This window comes from Parasteatoda tepidariorum, chromosome 6 (genome assembly GCF_043381705.1).
Source record: "Parasteatoda tepidariorum isolate YZ-2023 chromosome 6, CAS_Ptep_4.0, whole genome shotgun sequence".
NCBI lineage: Eukaryota > Metazoa > Arthropoda > Arachnida > Araneae > Theridiidae > Parasteatoda > Parasteatoda tepidariorum.
In genome coordinates, this window is record NC_092209.1 from 8560810 (window position 1) to 8575964 (window position 15155).

General features: G+C 33.9%; 1 protein-coding gene across 1 annotated transcript in view; it reads left to right on the top strand.

The window, feature by feature from the left end:
• LOC107448960 (uncharacterized) overlaps positions 1-14565 on the top strand; it is a 262939-nt gene extending 248374 nt beyond the window's left edge. Inside the window, exon 4 of the mRNA XM_043049811.2 lies at positions 14246-14565. Within this exon, the coding sequence (XP_042905745.1) occupies positions 14246-14331 (86 nt within the window). The 3' untranslated portion in view covers positions 14332-14565. The remainder of the gene's footprint in view (positions 1-14245) is intronic.
• Positions 14566-15155: the final 590 nt, after the last annotated feature.

Below are 15155 nucleotides of genomic sequence, written 5' to 3' on the forward strand. Positions count from 1 at the left end.
TCATGTAAGGTGATAAAACATTAAAACAGCAATATATTAAAAGTGTCAGTTAAAAGAACAATTTAAAAGATAAACGTGCAAAATTTACAAAAGAACAATATAGTATAACATTTTAAAACAGTACTTTTAAAACCAATTAAATAGTACACAAGTAATTACAATAAAATTGGACCAAGTAAAAGTAGAAGAGTTAATAAAAGGCATAGTAAAAGTTACAAAACTATACAATCAATAAAATTGAGACACCTAAGCTGGAACGAGCAAGTTCCGAGACGATTAAAGACCGTCCCCCCAATACATCCTCTAAAGTTTGTTTAATAATCTTTTTCATGATGTTTCTGCAAGTCAGGTTAGCACAGCATTGATGTTGACTAATATTTTTAAAGTTATTGCTTCGGAGTGAGAACAATTCATTAACAAGTGATCACTAGATTGATATTCACCACAGTAATTGCATTCTGGAGATTTGTGGAATAATTTACTTTGGTGTTCTCCAAACACTCCGTGGCCTGTTAAAAATTGATTGAGATAGAAGTTTGCTCGTAGTCTATTTAATTTCGGGTCTTTAAAAAATTTGAATGTCTGTCTCCATTTCTCGGAACTACGCCATTCCTGCCCCCAGCGCTTCATGCTTCAGCGCATTAATTTAACCTGAGTTTTAATTTGGGCGATGGAGCTTGGCACCACAAGGGTAATTTGGCAGAGATCGGTGGCTTTCTTAGCTGCTCGATCCGCCTCCTCGTTGCCTTGAGTACCTATATGAGCTTTAACCCAATTACAGAGTATATTAGATATCCATAATTGTTTAGTATTTTCAACAATTTTTGAGTTTGACACTGGGTTTTGTAAGGCTTGCAACGAGGAAAGCGAATCAGTATAGATAGTGGTGTCTGGATATTCTTTTTCAGAGAGCCAGAGAAAAGCATTATTAATTGCCACCAACTCTGCCATGTAAACACTACTATTGTTTGAGATCCTGGTGGAGGTTGCCTCGATTAAAGTACCGTGCATTTTAGTAACAATGCCGAAGCCAGTTTTATAATCTGTGGTATCACTAGTGGAGTCGGCAACCTCCATTCTTGATCCATCAGTAAAAATTTGTTGACCGCTGTTTGTTGGGAGTGATCTACCGTAGGGAACGGAAATAAGTTTTGATGGGTGAATCCTCGCTGGTGGACCGTCAGTATGTGCTGTGAGGAGAATATGCTGCATCTCTGAGTTAAAGTCGTTAAGTCTCCAATTCCACTTAAGTCTTTTAATGCAAGTGTCCTCCAAAATCTTAAGATGGATAGGTTTCACCCCCGCCAGTATCTGAACAGCTTCCGTGCTGGTTGTAGAGTAGGCCTTAGTGATGTTAATGAGTAAGATTCTCTGTATGGATTTAAGTTTTTCGTTGATTTTAACAGTATTGTGGTACCAGACACTGGTGGCGTTTAAAATGATTGGCTCCGTAGCCCGCAGGTAGATAAATTTAAGGATAGAAGGTTTTAGGCCCCAAGTTGCCCTGGTCACCCTTTTAATTAAGTTATTAAAGTTGCTGACTCTCTCTTTGATCTGGTTTAGATGTGAGATCCAGGTCAAACCTGGGTCGAGTACAACACCGAGATATTTAAGTTCTTGTACTTTTTTCACGGAATAATTATGATTTAGACTCATTTTAATATTTGGTTGTCTGCCAATTCTTTTTCTATTTCTTGGAAAAGTTTTGCATTTCGTTTTGGTGTCGCTAAATTTAAGTTTATTACTCTCGGCCCAGGCTGAGAGTTCAGCAAGGCAGTAGATGGCCACTTGATCGAAGCGATATAAAATTGGGTGTCTCAGTAAAAGCAATAAATCATCCGCGAAAGCTATTATGCGGCAATCATTGAGATTAAAATCATGGTAAACATTAAAATCAATACAATTAAAATAGCTAAAAACCTAATTAATGTATATCAGCCACAGCACCGGTCCAAGTGATGAGCCCTGTGGCACTCCCATAAAAATGGATTGCCTAAAAATGCAATTGCCCTCCTCGTCAATAAAAGTGACCACTCTCTGGCTAAGGAAGCCAAAAATAATTTTAACCAAATTATCAGGAAGTTCTAACCTGTTAATTTCAGATTTCAAGGTAGCCCAGTTAGCGTTATTAAATGCATTGCCAATGTCCAGAGCCACCCCAACACTATGTTTATTATCCAGCCGCGCTTCTTCAATAAATTTGACAACCTCCAAAAGAGAGTCATCAGTCCCTCTCCCGAAAAACTATAAGAAAAAAATTAAAAATATAAGAAAAAGCTTGCTTCTCCTGTATAAGTAGACGGAATCAAGAAACAGTGTGCTGATTATTGTATCCATTCCAGATAGATAAAGACAATAAACATAGAATTTAATAGGTTTTTACTTTCCCTTTATGTCTACGTTTTTAGATAAACTTTCCTCTTTTAACCATTGTTACTTCCGTTCTTGCGACTTAAAATATTCAGCGACAAATACCCGTGAGTGATAAGAATCGTTTATATAGATATTTTTATTTCAATACATAGATATCAGTTAATCCTTATTTCTATTTGAATTAATCGGTAAAAATATCAAACATTATAGTAATTAAATGGCATTTATTAAATAAATTCTCTATTACTCCTATAAAGTCAATTACTAACGTATGAACAGTAATAATTATTGATAGCCATTAATTAATAATTTCAAAAATTTGCTTAAAAAATTATACAGCGACAAATACCACTGACGGATGAGAATCGATTATATCGATATTTTTATTTTAATTTTATTTTATTTTATGACCGCCGTTGAACAGTCGACCCAATTTTTGGGTTTACGACTACTAATGTTCAACGCCGTAGCCTTGTAATTTTGAACCAATCCAGAAGACAAGGGAACTCCTGGATCGGTACCCCCAGAGGTATTGATTTGTTATGGAAACATGGAGGACTTTGAGATTCGACAGATTTAACGTGCATCAGTCACCATTTACTACACGGGGAGTCTTCGACCGGTGGGGACCGAACCCACGAACTCTTGGACATGGGCCCGGCACCCCACTGACCAGGCTATCCCGGCCTAGTAGCGACAATTTAATTTTACATAGATAAACTAGCAGCGTTACATTACAGCCTCAAAGGATGGACATCGACAATAGCAGTACAATATAAAATAGCTAGTCACGTCACAGGTATTTTTTTTATTATTTTATTTATTTATTAATTTTTTTATATTTTAATTTGTCGATATCTATTAGTCAATATTTTTTTTCCTCATTAAATCGGCAGAAATAAACATTACTAGTGGGCTGCGCCCCCTGCTCGCTAACGCTCGCCAACCCCCGAAAATTGCTGCGCAATCTTTTATGGTTTGCTTCGCAAACCAAGCTCGCTTCGCTCGCTACTACCTTACGTGCATTGCAAATGCAAAAAATTCTAAGAATTCAAAACATTCATTCAAATTCATATAACAACTTTTTTTTTTAAAAAAAATTCATCTTTTTAGTAAATACTAAGTCATTAAAATAAATTTGAATTCAAATAAATGACATATAATTCGTTAAACCTATTAGAAATGTGCTATAGTATAAAATCTTAAGATAAAATTTCTAAGACTGATATCTCTTTAAAAAGGTTAAAATTTTGGCTATAATTAAGTCTATTAAAAATTTAAATAAATGAATTGCAAAGGAAAAACCTGCATAAACAAATAAATTCTAGTAAAACAAATAAATTCGTGATATAAATCAAAAATTGTCAAATAAATTCGTAATATATAAATTCGAGAAAAAAAGCGCTTTCGACAAAATACTAAAATAGAGATCTATCGACAAAGACTACTCACTTCTGCCTAGCTTATGCTCTCTCTGGTTATTTCAGTTTCCGTTTTTAAAAGTGCTATATGTTTAGTCACCTCAGCTAGATTTGGCATGTGACATTTTTAGCCACAAACATTGGTCGATTTTCTAGCAATGCCATTCGGGGAGTTGTAATGAGGCTTTTTTTTTGTCGCCGTGTAAGAGAAATATATATATATAGATTGTAATTTACTGACATTTATAAATAAATTTTCTATAAGTCAATTACTAACGTTTGAAAAAGAATATTTTTAATTATAACAGTTAGTAATTAAAAAATAATTAATAGTTATCAATACCAATAATTATTTTTAATTAGTAATTCAAAAACAAGTTATTAAAAATAATTATTAAGTATAGTAATTCAAAAAAAATTTTAAAAAATGTGCAGCGACAAATACCAGTGACTGATTGAGAATATATTAAATAGATATTTTTATTTCAATTTATTGATGCCTGGGATCCAATTTTTTTTTAATTAATCATCAAATATAAACATTATTGAGATTAATTGACATTTATAAATAAATCCTTTCAAAGTCAAATACTAACTTATGAACAAACATTTTTTTAATGACTGATAGGAATTAATTAGTTGTTAAGAAAGCGTAATAAAAAATGTATAGCGACGAATACCAGTGATTGTTGAGAAAAGATTAAAAAGATATCTTTATTTTAATTTATCTATCTTTAATTTATCTATTTATTTTAATTATTAACTAATAGTTTTATTTGAATTAATAAGGACATATCAAACATGGTTGTAATCAACTGACATTTATTAATTAATCATCAATTACAAACTTGCGAACAGTAATTTTTAAATTTAATATTTGATAGCTATTAATTGGTAATTCAAAAAATTTATTGAGAACACCATAGTAAACTACTCGCACTCTTCCAATTTCTTGATTAATTCCTTTTTGCTATCGAATAAAAAATTTAAAAAAATGTTTCAATTAAAAAAATTTAAAAAAAAGTTTTTTTCCCAATAAAGTACAAATCTAATTTCAAAAATCTGATATCTTTTACTCGTAGTGCTTAATTTATTATATTTCATTTATTTATTTTAGTTTATTTATTATTTTATTTATTTCATTAAATTTATTTTATTTATTTATTATTTTATTTATTTACTTATTTTATTAATTAATTTATTTCATTAAATTTATTTTATTTATTTACTTATTTTATTAATTAATTTATTTTAATTATTTTAAATATAAATGTTAGTAACTCAAGTATAGATGGCAACACTAAATCAAAAGAAGTTTATTGCCATGTTTTTTGCAAACAAAAAAAATAAAAAGAAACAAAAGTTTTAACGTTGTTTTTCGGAGCTCCGTCGCCAAGAAAAATGAAAAGTCGCCTAGAAAATTTTAAGTGTCTTACACTTGATGCAACATGATGATTTTATACTTTATCTATCATCTTACCGTGAAAGATAATGTAGGCTTTAAAACAGACAAATAAATTAAATGTTTCAAAAGTTATAAAAGCAACATTTTTCCATCTGAGGAAAGTTATGAAAATCACTGCCTTATTCTCAGTTTTCGAGAATTTTCGTGAGCCCAAGTAATGCAGCAATGGAGTAAGTTTTTAAAAATGAAAAAATTAGACTGCAAATGCTTTTAATTTTCACGAAACTATGACTTTTCACTATATTAACGTTTTGCGCCATTTTCAAACTAAGCTTAGACAGCGCTGGCTTTAGATAGGCTAAACTTTTCCCAACAGTCACGAGTAACAGTTACAAACTCACAGCAGTTATAAAAAAATCGCATATTATTCTCAAAAAAGCACCATTTCCTAAGACGACGTAGCCTTCGAAAAAAGGGCCTTCAAGAAAAGATTTTTTTTAAAAAAAGCTTGTTTATTTTATTATTTTCTTTCTTCCATAGGTTAATCCTTTCGAATTGAAAGTATATATAGATAGAGAGCTTTATAAACATATTTCTTATTATTTCACCCATTCTTTGCACTAATTAAAGATTTAGCAGATCTACATATTTATTTATTTATTTCATTCCAAGATGATTTTTAGGGGGGTGGGGAGAAATTAGAAGATTTACAAAAAAATTTTTTCATTATTTTAATCATTTATATTTTATTTATTAATTTATTTTTTTCGTCATTTATTCCTTCCGAGAGGAAGTAAATGGTGAGTTATGAATATTTTATAATTAAAAGGTAATAGGAGCTATTTTTTTTTCATCTCGAAAACAAGCGATAATCGAAAAGGTTTTATTAACAATCTATCTCTTTCGTCTCAATTTCTGGCCTAAAGAGAGACGGAAAAAAAGGAGAAANTATAGTACGTGAAAGTACCACAAAATTAATTAGAGTATAAGACAATTACAATAACTAATAGTCTGCATTAAAGTAATAAAATACCGATTTGTCTATATATTGAGACGGGAAAAAAGGAGAAACGGGTGGTAAAATTATTTCAATTATAGTTGATTTTCGAAAGAAGTAAAATAAATTCCGGTCGGCATTCACCTCTCAATGAAGTGTCCCTGGTTCGAGTCCCAGCAACGGCTAGTTTATACCAATTCTGCACCCNGAACTAGTGATCCTTCTACGACTGCTGATTCTTCTACAATTAACGTCGCAGGTCGCGAAGTTTAACTTCTTCCGCGCGGAGAGACTCCACGCACTATTTTTTTATTATTTTCTTTCTTCCATTTGTTAATCCTTTCGAATTGAAAGTATATATAGATAGAGAGCTTTATAAACATATTTCTTATTATTTCACCCATTCTTTGCACTAATTAAAGATTTAGCAGATCTACCTATTTATTTATTTATTTCATTCCAAGATGATTTTTAGGGGGTGGGGAAAAGTTAGAAGATTACAAAAATAATTTTCATTATTTTAATCATTTTTAATTCATTTATTTATTTATTTTTTTCGTCATTTATTCCTTCCGAGAGGAAGTGAATGGTGAGTTATGAATATTTTATAATTAAAAGGTAATAGGAGCTTTTTTTTTTCATCTCGAAAACAAGCGATAATCGAAAAGGTTTTATTAACAATCTATCTCTTTCGTCTCAATTTCTGGCCTAAAGAGAGACTGAAAAAAAGGAGAAACAGGTGGTAAAATTATTTCAATTTATAGTTGATTTTCGTAAGGAGTAAAATAAACTCCGGTCGGCATTCACCTCTCAATAAAGTAGCCCTGGTTCGAGTCCCAGCAGCAGCTAGTTTATACCAATTCTGCACCCGGCTCGCACCAACTACTGCTCTGACGTAAAATATCCTCTGGTATCCAGATCATGGATTAAAATCCTTTTGCTGTCGGGCTAACCATCGGAGTTTTTCATGGGTTTNACTTCCCTAGTTTCCCTTGTTAGTTCCACTAGAAAGTCCTCTATGAAGACTAGATTGAATCAATGCTTGATCCAGAAGTTACTTTATCCAGACGTTACTTAAGTTACTTTAATGGATCGGCTGTTCAACGCCGGTTGCAATATGAAATATTTCAAGTAGGTAGGTTGGTACTTTATTATACGTCACGCTAGTGCTGCACAACAGGCTATTGGCGACGGTCTGAGTAACCTCCCTGAGGATGAGCCGAAGACATACCATCGCAATTTTGATACTCTTCAGAGGGGATGGCTCCACTGTTTTTGGTAGCCCGGCAACCTGCGTGCGAAGTCGAGCACTTTACAATATAACAGTTTAAATAGGACCACTACCACAGTCCCTACGCAGGCTGATCAAAGTGGTCACCCACCCACTTACTGACCGCAACAAGTGATAACAACTGTGTTTACCAGGGCTGCCAACTATCTACGTTTTTTGTAAAAATTTATTCAAGCGAAAGCATGTTTATATTTTAATGTATTATTTCTTATTCATTTAAATTTATTTTCGACACCACTACCTATAAATAATTTAAAAGTTCATATGCAACGCCACTTTGTTCCTGCTGTTTCCTGGTCGTGAAGAAGCATTTAAATGTCGGCAAAATTATACCTAAAGTTCTGAAAGCTTTGGTTTTTAAATGTCTAACACTCTATAAAGCGTAGAAGTTGGCAGTCCTGGGCTTATACTTCGAATCAATTTGACTTTAATCGATCACAGAACTTCGAATATCTATCTTTACACTTTGCAAATAAAAAATAAAAAAATTCAAATCAGTATAAGTAAGCGGCTACTTATAAGTTCGTTACCAGTACGTAAATGAAAAATCTGGTCTTCGTGGCTCCTGAAGTACCTTAGCGCCCCAAATTTTATGTTTTTAAACTGTTTCCTGAACTTAAAACTCCAAATAAATCTGTTAAAATCAAATGAAAAAAGAGGATTTTTCTTAATCTTTTTAGAACCTATGGTTTGAGAAAATGTTTTTCCTAATGTCAGCAAAAGTATTGTACTAATATTTTAGAAATCAACATTAAAAGAATTTTACACCCCCCCCCCCACATATCAAAAATATAAAATATCATATGGATCATTGCTCTGCAAATATTTTATAGCTGCAGATTTTCACAGCTGAGGAGCATTGGTTGTTTATATTTTAGATTGTATAAGTTATGTAAGTTGTACAAGTTATGTAAGTAAGTTGTAAGAAAGTATAAGTTAGTATAAGATCTTACTTTAATTTTATTTAAACACGCCTTAAAATTAAAATTCAAGTACATGCGAAGAAATCTTTAACCAAGGAATTTAAATTGTAAAAGTGAGGTACATGTTTAGGTGACAACTCTCAGCTTCTGTTAATGGAATTCTTGTTCATGGAAAGTTGTAGAAATCAGAGATAAATGCTTTACGATAAATAAAATGGAAACAATTTAAAGTTTCTAAAGGCCTATTTAGACGATCCAAGCTTTTGAATGAAGATTAGTCCCGCAGTGGACTGATCGTTAAGACACGGTTCCCAGCAGATCACCGAAGTCAAGCATCACTGGCTGCGGTCAGTGTGCGGGTGGGTGACCACTTGGATCAGTCTGCGTAGGGACCGCGGGTGTGCGGTAGTGGTCCTCGTTAAACTGTGCTACCGTAAAGTGCTCGACTTCGCGCGCAGGTCGTTGGGCTACCGAAGCGGGGGTGCCATCCCCTCCGCAGAGGATCAAAATTGTGATGGCATGTCTTCGGATCATCCTCCGGGATGTTTCCCAGACCGTCGCCAATAGCCCATTGTGCAGCTCTAGTGCGACGTAAATTAACAACAACAACTGAACGAAGATTGAATAAGATTGATTGAATAAAATTGATGGATGGATTTCGCTTTGAGCTTGGATCGTGTATTGTTGTTGTTGTTGTTGTTAATTTACGTCGCACTAGAGCTGCACAATGGGCTATTCTTGGATCGTGTAAACAATCATCAAAGTTCTTGATCCAAATCCTTGGATGATAGTACAGCATGTTCTACTTTCCATACTTATTCCTTCCTTAACCAATCACCTTCTTAAGTTTTGTGACATCAACAAGCAGGCATCAGATTATGACAATTTATTATCCGTTTTCATATATATGGTCTATTTGTATGATTATGATTTTATTTGAATTTATTTAGTAATTTTAAATTCAAGCAAATATAATTTTATAATGCCGAGTATGAACAATGCACAAGCGCAGGCCGACCAATCAGTGACATTTCGAAACTTGGATGGTGTCGACTAATCATCCAATTTCTTGGAGAGAGAAATTCCTCCAATTTTTCGGATTCAGGAAGGACCGTGTAAACAGGCATTTAGATCATTTGATTCCCTGCGCTGTACCAGTCTGAGGGTCGGAGACCACTAGTGTAGAATATTGGACATTGGATTGTTCTGATAAATATTTTATATACAATCTGTTTCAGAAACTTTGCCGAAATTCATTACCACTGAAAAGTATATGTAATATAAGCCTCAAATGTTGGCAGGTACGCCTATGTTCTGATATTGTAGTGCAATTTTCTCTTTTAGAATGTATAAGATACTTATTTGACTTGAAATGATATTAGTCTCTGATTAGCAAATTTTAGCTGCCACATCCTTTGAAGGTTCTCATGTTGTGCCATGAAAACCTTTTATCGAACTTCTACGAGATCAAAGTTATCTTTGGTGCCAGTCGTGTATGAATCAACTTGGAACCACTTGGAATCGTCGATAAATCAGAAGAATACATGTTGTGTAACGACGATAATGAAAACGCAATTGTAGCTGACTGTGGCACATAAATGATTTAATCTTTTTAAGTGTTATTAGTATTTAGCCTTTACACTTCTTGTCTATTGTCTCCTGTTGCATTCGTAACGAATGTTTTTTCTGTTCCACAACTCATGATGTAATACATTATATGAAATAGCACTTCTAATTTAAAATACAACTTCAGCGGTTACTTCCTTATTCTCAAATTTTTTCCCTATCGATTTGAAATTCCTTGGAGTCTAGTTGTTAGACTACTGGGCCCATGTCGAAGAGGTCGTGGGTTCGATCTCCATCGGCTGAAGATTCCCCGTGTAGTAAATGATGACTGATGCTCGTTAAATCTGTGGAGTCTCAAAGTCATCCATGTTCCCATAACAAATCATACCTCTGGGGTTACTGATCCGGGAGTTTCGTTGTCTTGCCTTGTATTGGGTTCAAAAATACAAGGCTACGAAGTTGAACATTAGTAGTCATAAACACGAAAATTGGGTAATTTTTAAAGGTTGCACATGAGGGATAGGAGATCTATTGTGGGCAGTTTTTATAATTATCCTCACGCTCATGTAAATCAATTATACTTCCTTATATTTGCTTGGGCTAGTATTGTGAATGATTACCTCATAAGCCCATATCTCTCCTCAACTGGTAGCTGTTATCGAATTTTTCAGGAAGTGGTTTTACAAGAATTGCTCCAAGAAGTGCCATCTGGGGCTCGCAAACAAGTATGAATCATCATGATGACGCGTCAGCCCATTTTTGTATGAAAGTCCGCAGTTACGATGCGCTGGATTGGGCGTGGAAGACCGTTCCAATGATTACAAGATTTAACGAGTGTTCATTTATTGTTCTAAAGGGCATTTAAGAAAACCTCACTTAAGAGACTTCAGTTGACTCCATTGAAAAGCTCATCGCTCGACTATTCAGGACCGCGCCGCGTGTGAAATACTCAAGTGTACTTTAAGTATGTTTACCAATCACACTACTAATGATACTAAGCTTGTCTTACGATCTGTGATAACAATTTTGAACATTTCACAGTGCTGACGTAAAATATCCTCAATAGTGGATGGATCATGTCATGAGTTAGATTCCCCTTGCCGAACCCTGTGAGGTTTCCGTGGTTTTTTCTGCATGCAACGCAAATGGGGATTAGTTCCATTAAAAAAGTCCTTCATGAGGGCTAGTTTGTCCCAATGCTTGATCCGGGAGTCCTTTGTCTTCTAAGTTGAGAGCAAAATTGCAATGACTAAGGAATTTAACATTGATCATAAACTCTTAATTGGGTCGACCGTTTAACGCCAATTTCCAGAAGACAAAAATAACAGTTTCATACTTCATTACTTTTAACACTATAATACTTTTTTCAGAAAGTATTTTTCAAATATAGACCGATATCTATTGGATCATATAGGTGCCAATCAATTTGTTTTGACTTTGTTCTGTGTCATTGCCGGAAGACTTTTTATCGCAATTTAATTCCCCGTTTAACTGTGTTTTCCTCTTATATCTGCATGCCGGAGAACATTTTTTCCAATTAAAAAATTGTTTTACAGTGTCATTATTTTTATAACATTTGGCAGCTAAAAGCAATAATGATATCACATGTTCTTTGAAAAAATTTTTTAGTGATTATGTGATTATTTTTTTTCTGAAAAAAGTCAATTGCTAATAGCTAACTTTCAGTTGATTTTTCTTAAATTTATTTTAACCCATGACTAAACACATAAAAGACTTTTTAACATATATCATTGCATAAAAAGTCATTAACTTTCGATTTTTACACTTAAAAAAATTATCTTATCTTATTTATAAGCAACATGACAACTTTTGCTATCGTTGAAGAAACTATTTTACAGTAGTAGAAAAATTTAGGTTTTAAAGCATTATCTTGATTCCCTTGACCCACAACACCGAATGCCCGCGATACAAACGCTCGTAAAATCTGTAGATTCTGAGAAATAAGCAGTGTTTTTGAATAAGAGCACTTCATGACAATTTTGTGTAAATAAAATGCTAAATTAATCAGTGTTACTCTAGATTTTAATTGAACAATGTAATTGTTAAAATACACTTAAAACTATTTCGGGATGGAAGCTCAGAACAATGTTTCAATAGCCATCAGTAGTCGTTTTTAATTTTCGCATATTTATTGCTTCTGAAAAATAAACTGAAATAAATTTATTAATTTGAATTCTGTCTAGGTAATTATAAATTACATTAAAGCTTTATATTTCGTAAAAAAAGTTTTTATGTTGTAGACTTACGAGGAAATCAATCATTTTGCATCTAAGAATTTTCGATGCATAAATAATATTTTGAAATTGGCAAAAACTGGGTATCAGAATTGTAAATATGAAATTTACAAAATTTGAGAAAACTGACAAACAAGACATTATTTTATAGGACAGATATTAAAAAAAGATCGTACATGCGTAACCATATACGGAAAATGTGGAATACCATGCTTACGAAAAATGAAGAGCTTCCACTAAGGGCTACCATGCAACTTCGACGGAAACCTATTGTTAAATCTAAGTTGAAAAAAAAAACGATCGTGATCAAATCTAAGTCACTGACTAAGTCACTGACGGGTCACTTGTTAGAAATAACTTATTTTATAACCATCTATGAACAGCCGACCCTGTTTAGAGTTTGGTACTCCCAATGTTCAACTCCATAGCCTTCTAATTTTCAACAAAATGTAGAAGACAAGGGAACTCCTGGATCAAGCATTGGGAGAAATTTGGCATAGTGTAATACTTTTTGATGGAATTAACTCGTATTTGCGTTACATGAAGAGGAAGGCCACGAAAACCTTCTACGGTTAGACTGAGTGCAAGGGGACTCCAACACATGATCCGCCTATCATTAAGAATACTTTATGTCAGCACTATGGTTGAAGCGAGACGGGTGAGAAATTCATTTCCACCCCCCGTCACTGGTATTCGAACTCGGAGCACTTCATTGCGAGGCAAGCTATCGATCCTCTGAGCCATCTGGGCTGAGTAATAATTTATTACACAAAGTCGATTTGTCTCAATATTTTTTTAAAGATGTCTAAAGTTGCGGCCCGTAGATGTAGTTACACGTTCAGTAACGATTGCGCATTAGTCGAAGAATATTCGAAAAAAAACTGGTTTAACAGCGATAAGTCCACTTGCAGAACCGATTCGCACCACCAAGTGTACCGATGCGTGTCATTACCACAACCCCAGGGGTTTTATAAACTCCAATTTTTCATGTAACCTAAAAGAAAAGTATTAAAAGTAGACGAACGAGTTGTCAAAGGAATAGATGTTATGAATATAGCTTAAAACCATATCTCTTACCTACATGTAGATTTTTGAATTACAATTCTGAATCAGCATGGTTATCGTAGACTATGAGAGCCGATGATAACCGCATCCCGTTCAGATCATATACTGAACGTTTCAAACCATCAACAATGAACCTCTGCATCTGTAACCTTGCTGATGCAGTGATGCTTCATGCAACGATTTTCAATAGGACACAACACTTACAGAGACTAAGCTCCCACACGTAAAAGTATGAAAGTTATCAATTCTAAGAAATAAATTATTGGCAGAAAGATAATAAACTTATGGAATTTATTACAAAAAAAATGAGACTGAGCAAGCTCCAACACCTCAAACCTACTCAGCATTAGAACTATTGCAAAGTCCTTGAACAAAAAGAATTTTCCATCAATGTGGACAATTAACAACTCCATCTCAATAGATAAGCAAACTTCGTTTTCTGTACGTTCCTCTGGTCAAGGCATGTTCTGTTGTAGAGCTCAATTCGTGACAGTCGTTGAGGGAGCTGCGTTGGTACAGTCTGCTAAGGCATCGCACACATCACTGGTAGAGAGATGTTGTGAGTTCACTTCTTTCAGCAACAACCGGCGTATATACGCAGCGAGGTGGGTTTTAAATATGTCGTACATGGAATTCATCTCGTCGTTTATTGTGTGTAAATATGGAGGGAATGATACCATTTCAGGGGTTATCCACGTCATCCGATCGCTGTCAAAACTGCAGGTCAAGTACGTGACTTTGGTTGAATGAGGCACTGGATACATACAATATACATTAGTAGTCAAGAGTAAGAGGGTCTAAGCATGCCAATGAAATATATAACCAATATAAATCCTGACTTTTAGTTTCAGTTGTAATTATCTTAATTCATATCTTTACTCAGACTTTGTAATTTTAGTATAAGATTGCATATTTATATAAAAATTACTTTTTTTTCTCTTCCCACTAGCTCTTAAGCGGCCGATGTCATTTTTTGCCACTAGAGGGAAAAGGTTTGATGATTCTTCAAGTGAGCAAATCTCCAAACTGCCATAGAATTTATGTTTTTCCCCCACACAATTTCCGTGATAGATGACATGTCCTCTTTCATTTTATTTGGATCACACTTTAACTGTATCATTTCAGACACAAATGCCTTTTACAAGTTAATCTATATCTATTGTAACTCCGCGGATATAAAACAGACATAATGAAATATTGTATCATCTTTGACTAGCAGTGTATAATGTAAATGTAAGACTCTGAAATAAAAAAATATGAGTTTAACAATTTATGACTACTTCTTTAATTTAATTTGATTTAAGTTCTGTCTTTTTTTCTTTCAACCACATGCTTACCCTCTAACACCTACTATTGAATTTCCATAGTTCAGAAAATATTTTCCCTACAAGGAAAGAAGATAATTGATATTTTACCTCTTCGAAACGGGCGAGTCATACATGCATTCTCAGGTCAGTGACAATTAGGATTAAAAAAAAAGGTAGAAATGCTATATTTAACTATTTGTGGATATAGTTCCTCACCGTGATCTATCACCCCAACTTCAATCGCCAAGGTGCGAAATAGATATTTTAAAAATAAATGTAGATGTTTGCAGGAAGGTGACTACGAGTAATTCCTTTCAAGTTGGTCCCTTTCTATAATTTTTTTTAAACTTCTTGTCGGTCACTGCCATTACCTCCTGGATCAGAAAGCCCCCACGCGGTTTTTTATAAGTAGTCTGCGCAGACTATTTAAAAAGTGAACCAGTTGTGCTCATGAATCCAAATTCTTTTCTAACATTACTTGAACTGGTGTTTCTTACAGAGTGCCTGCCCCATACCTGCCAACTTTCACTCTATTTGTGAATGGATTTTCAG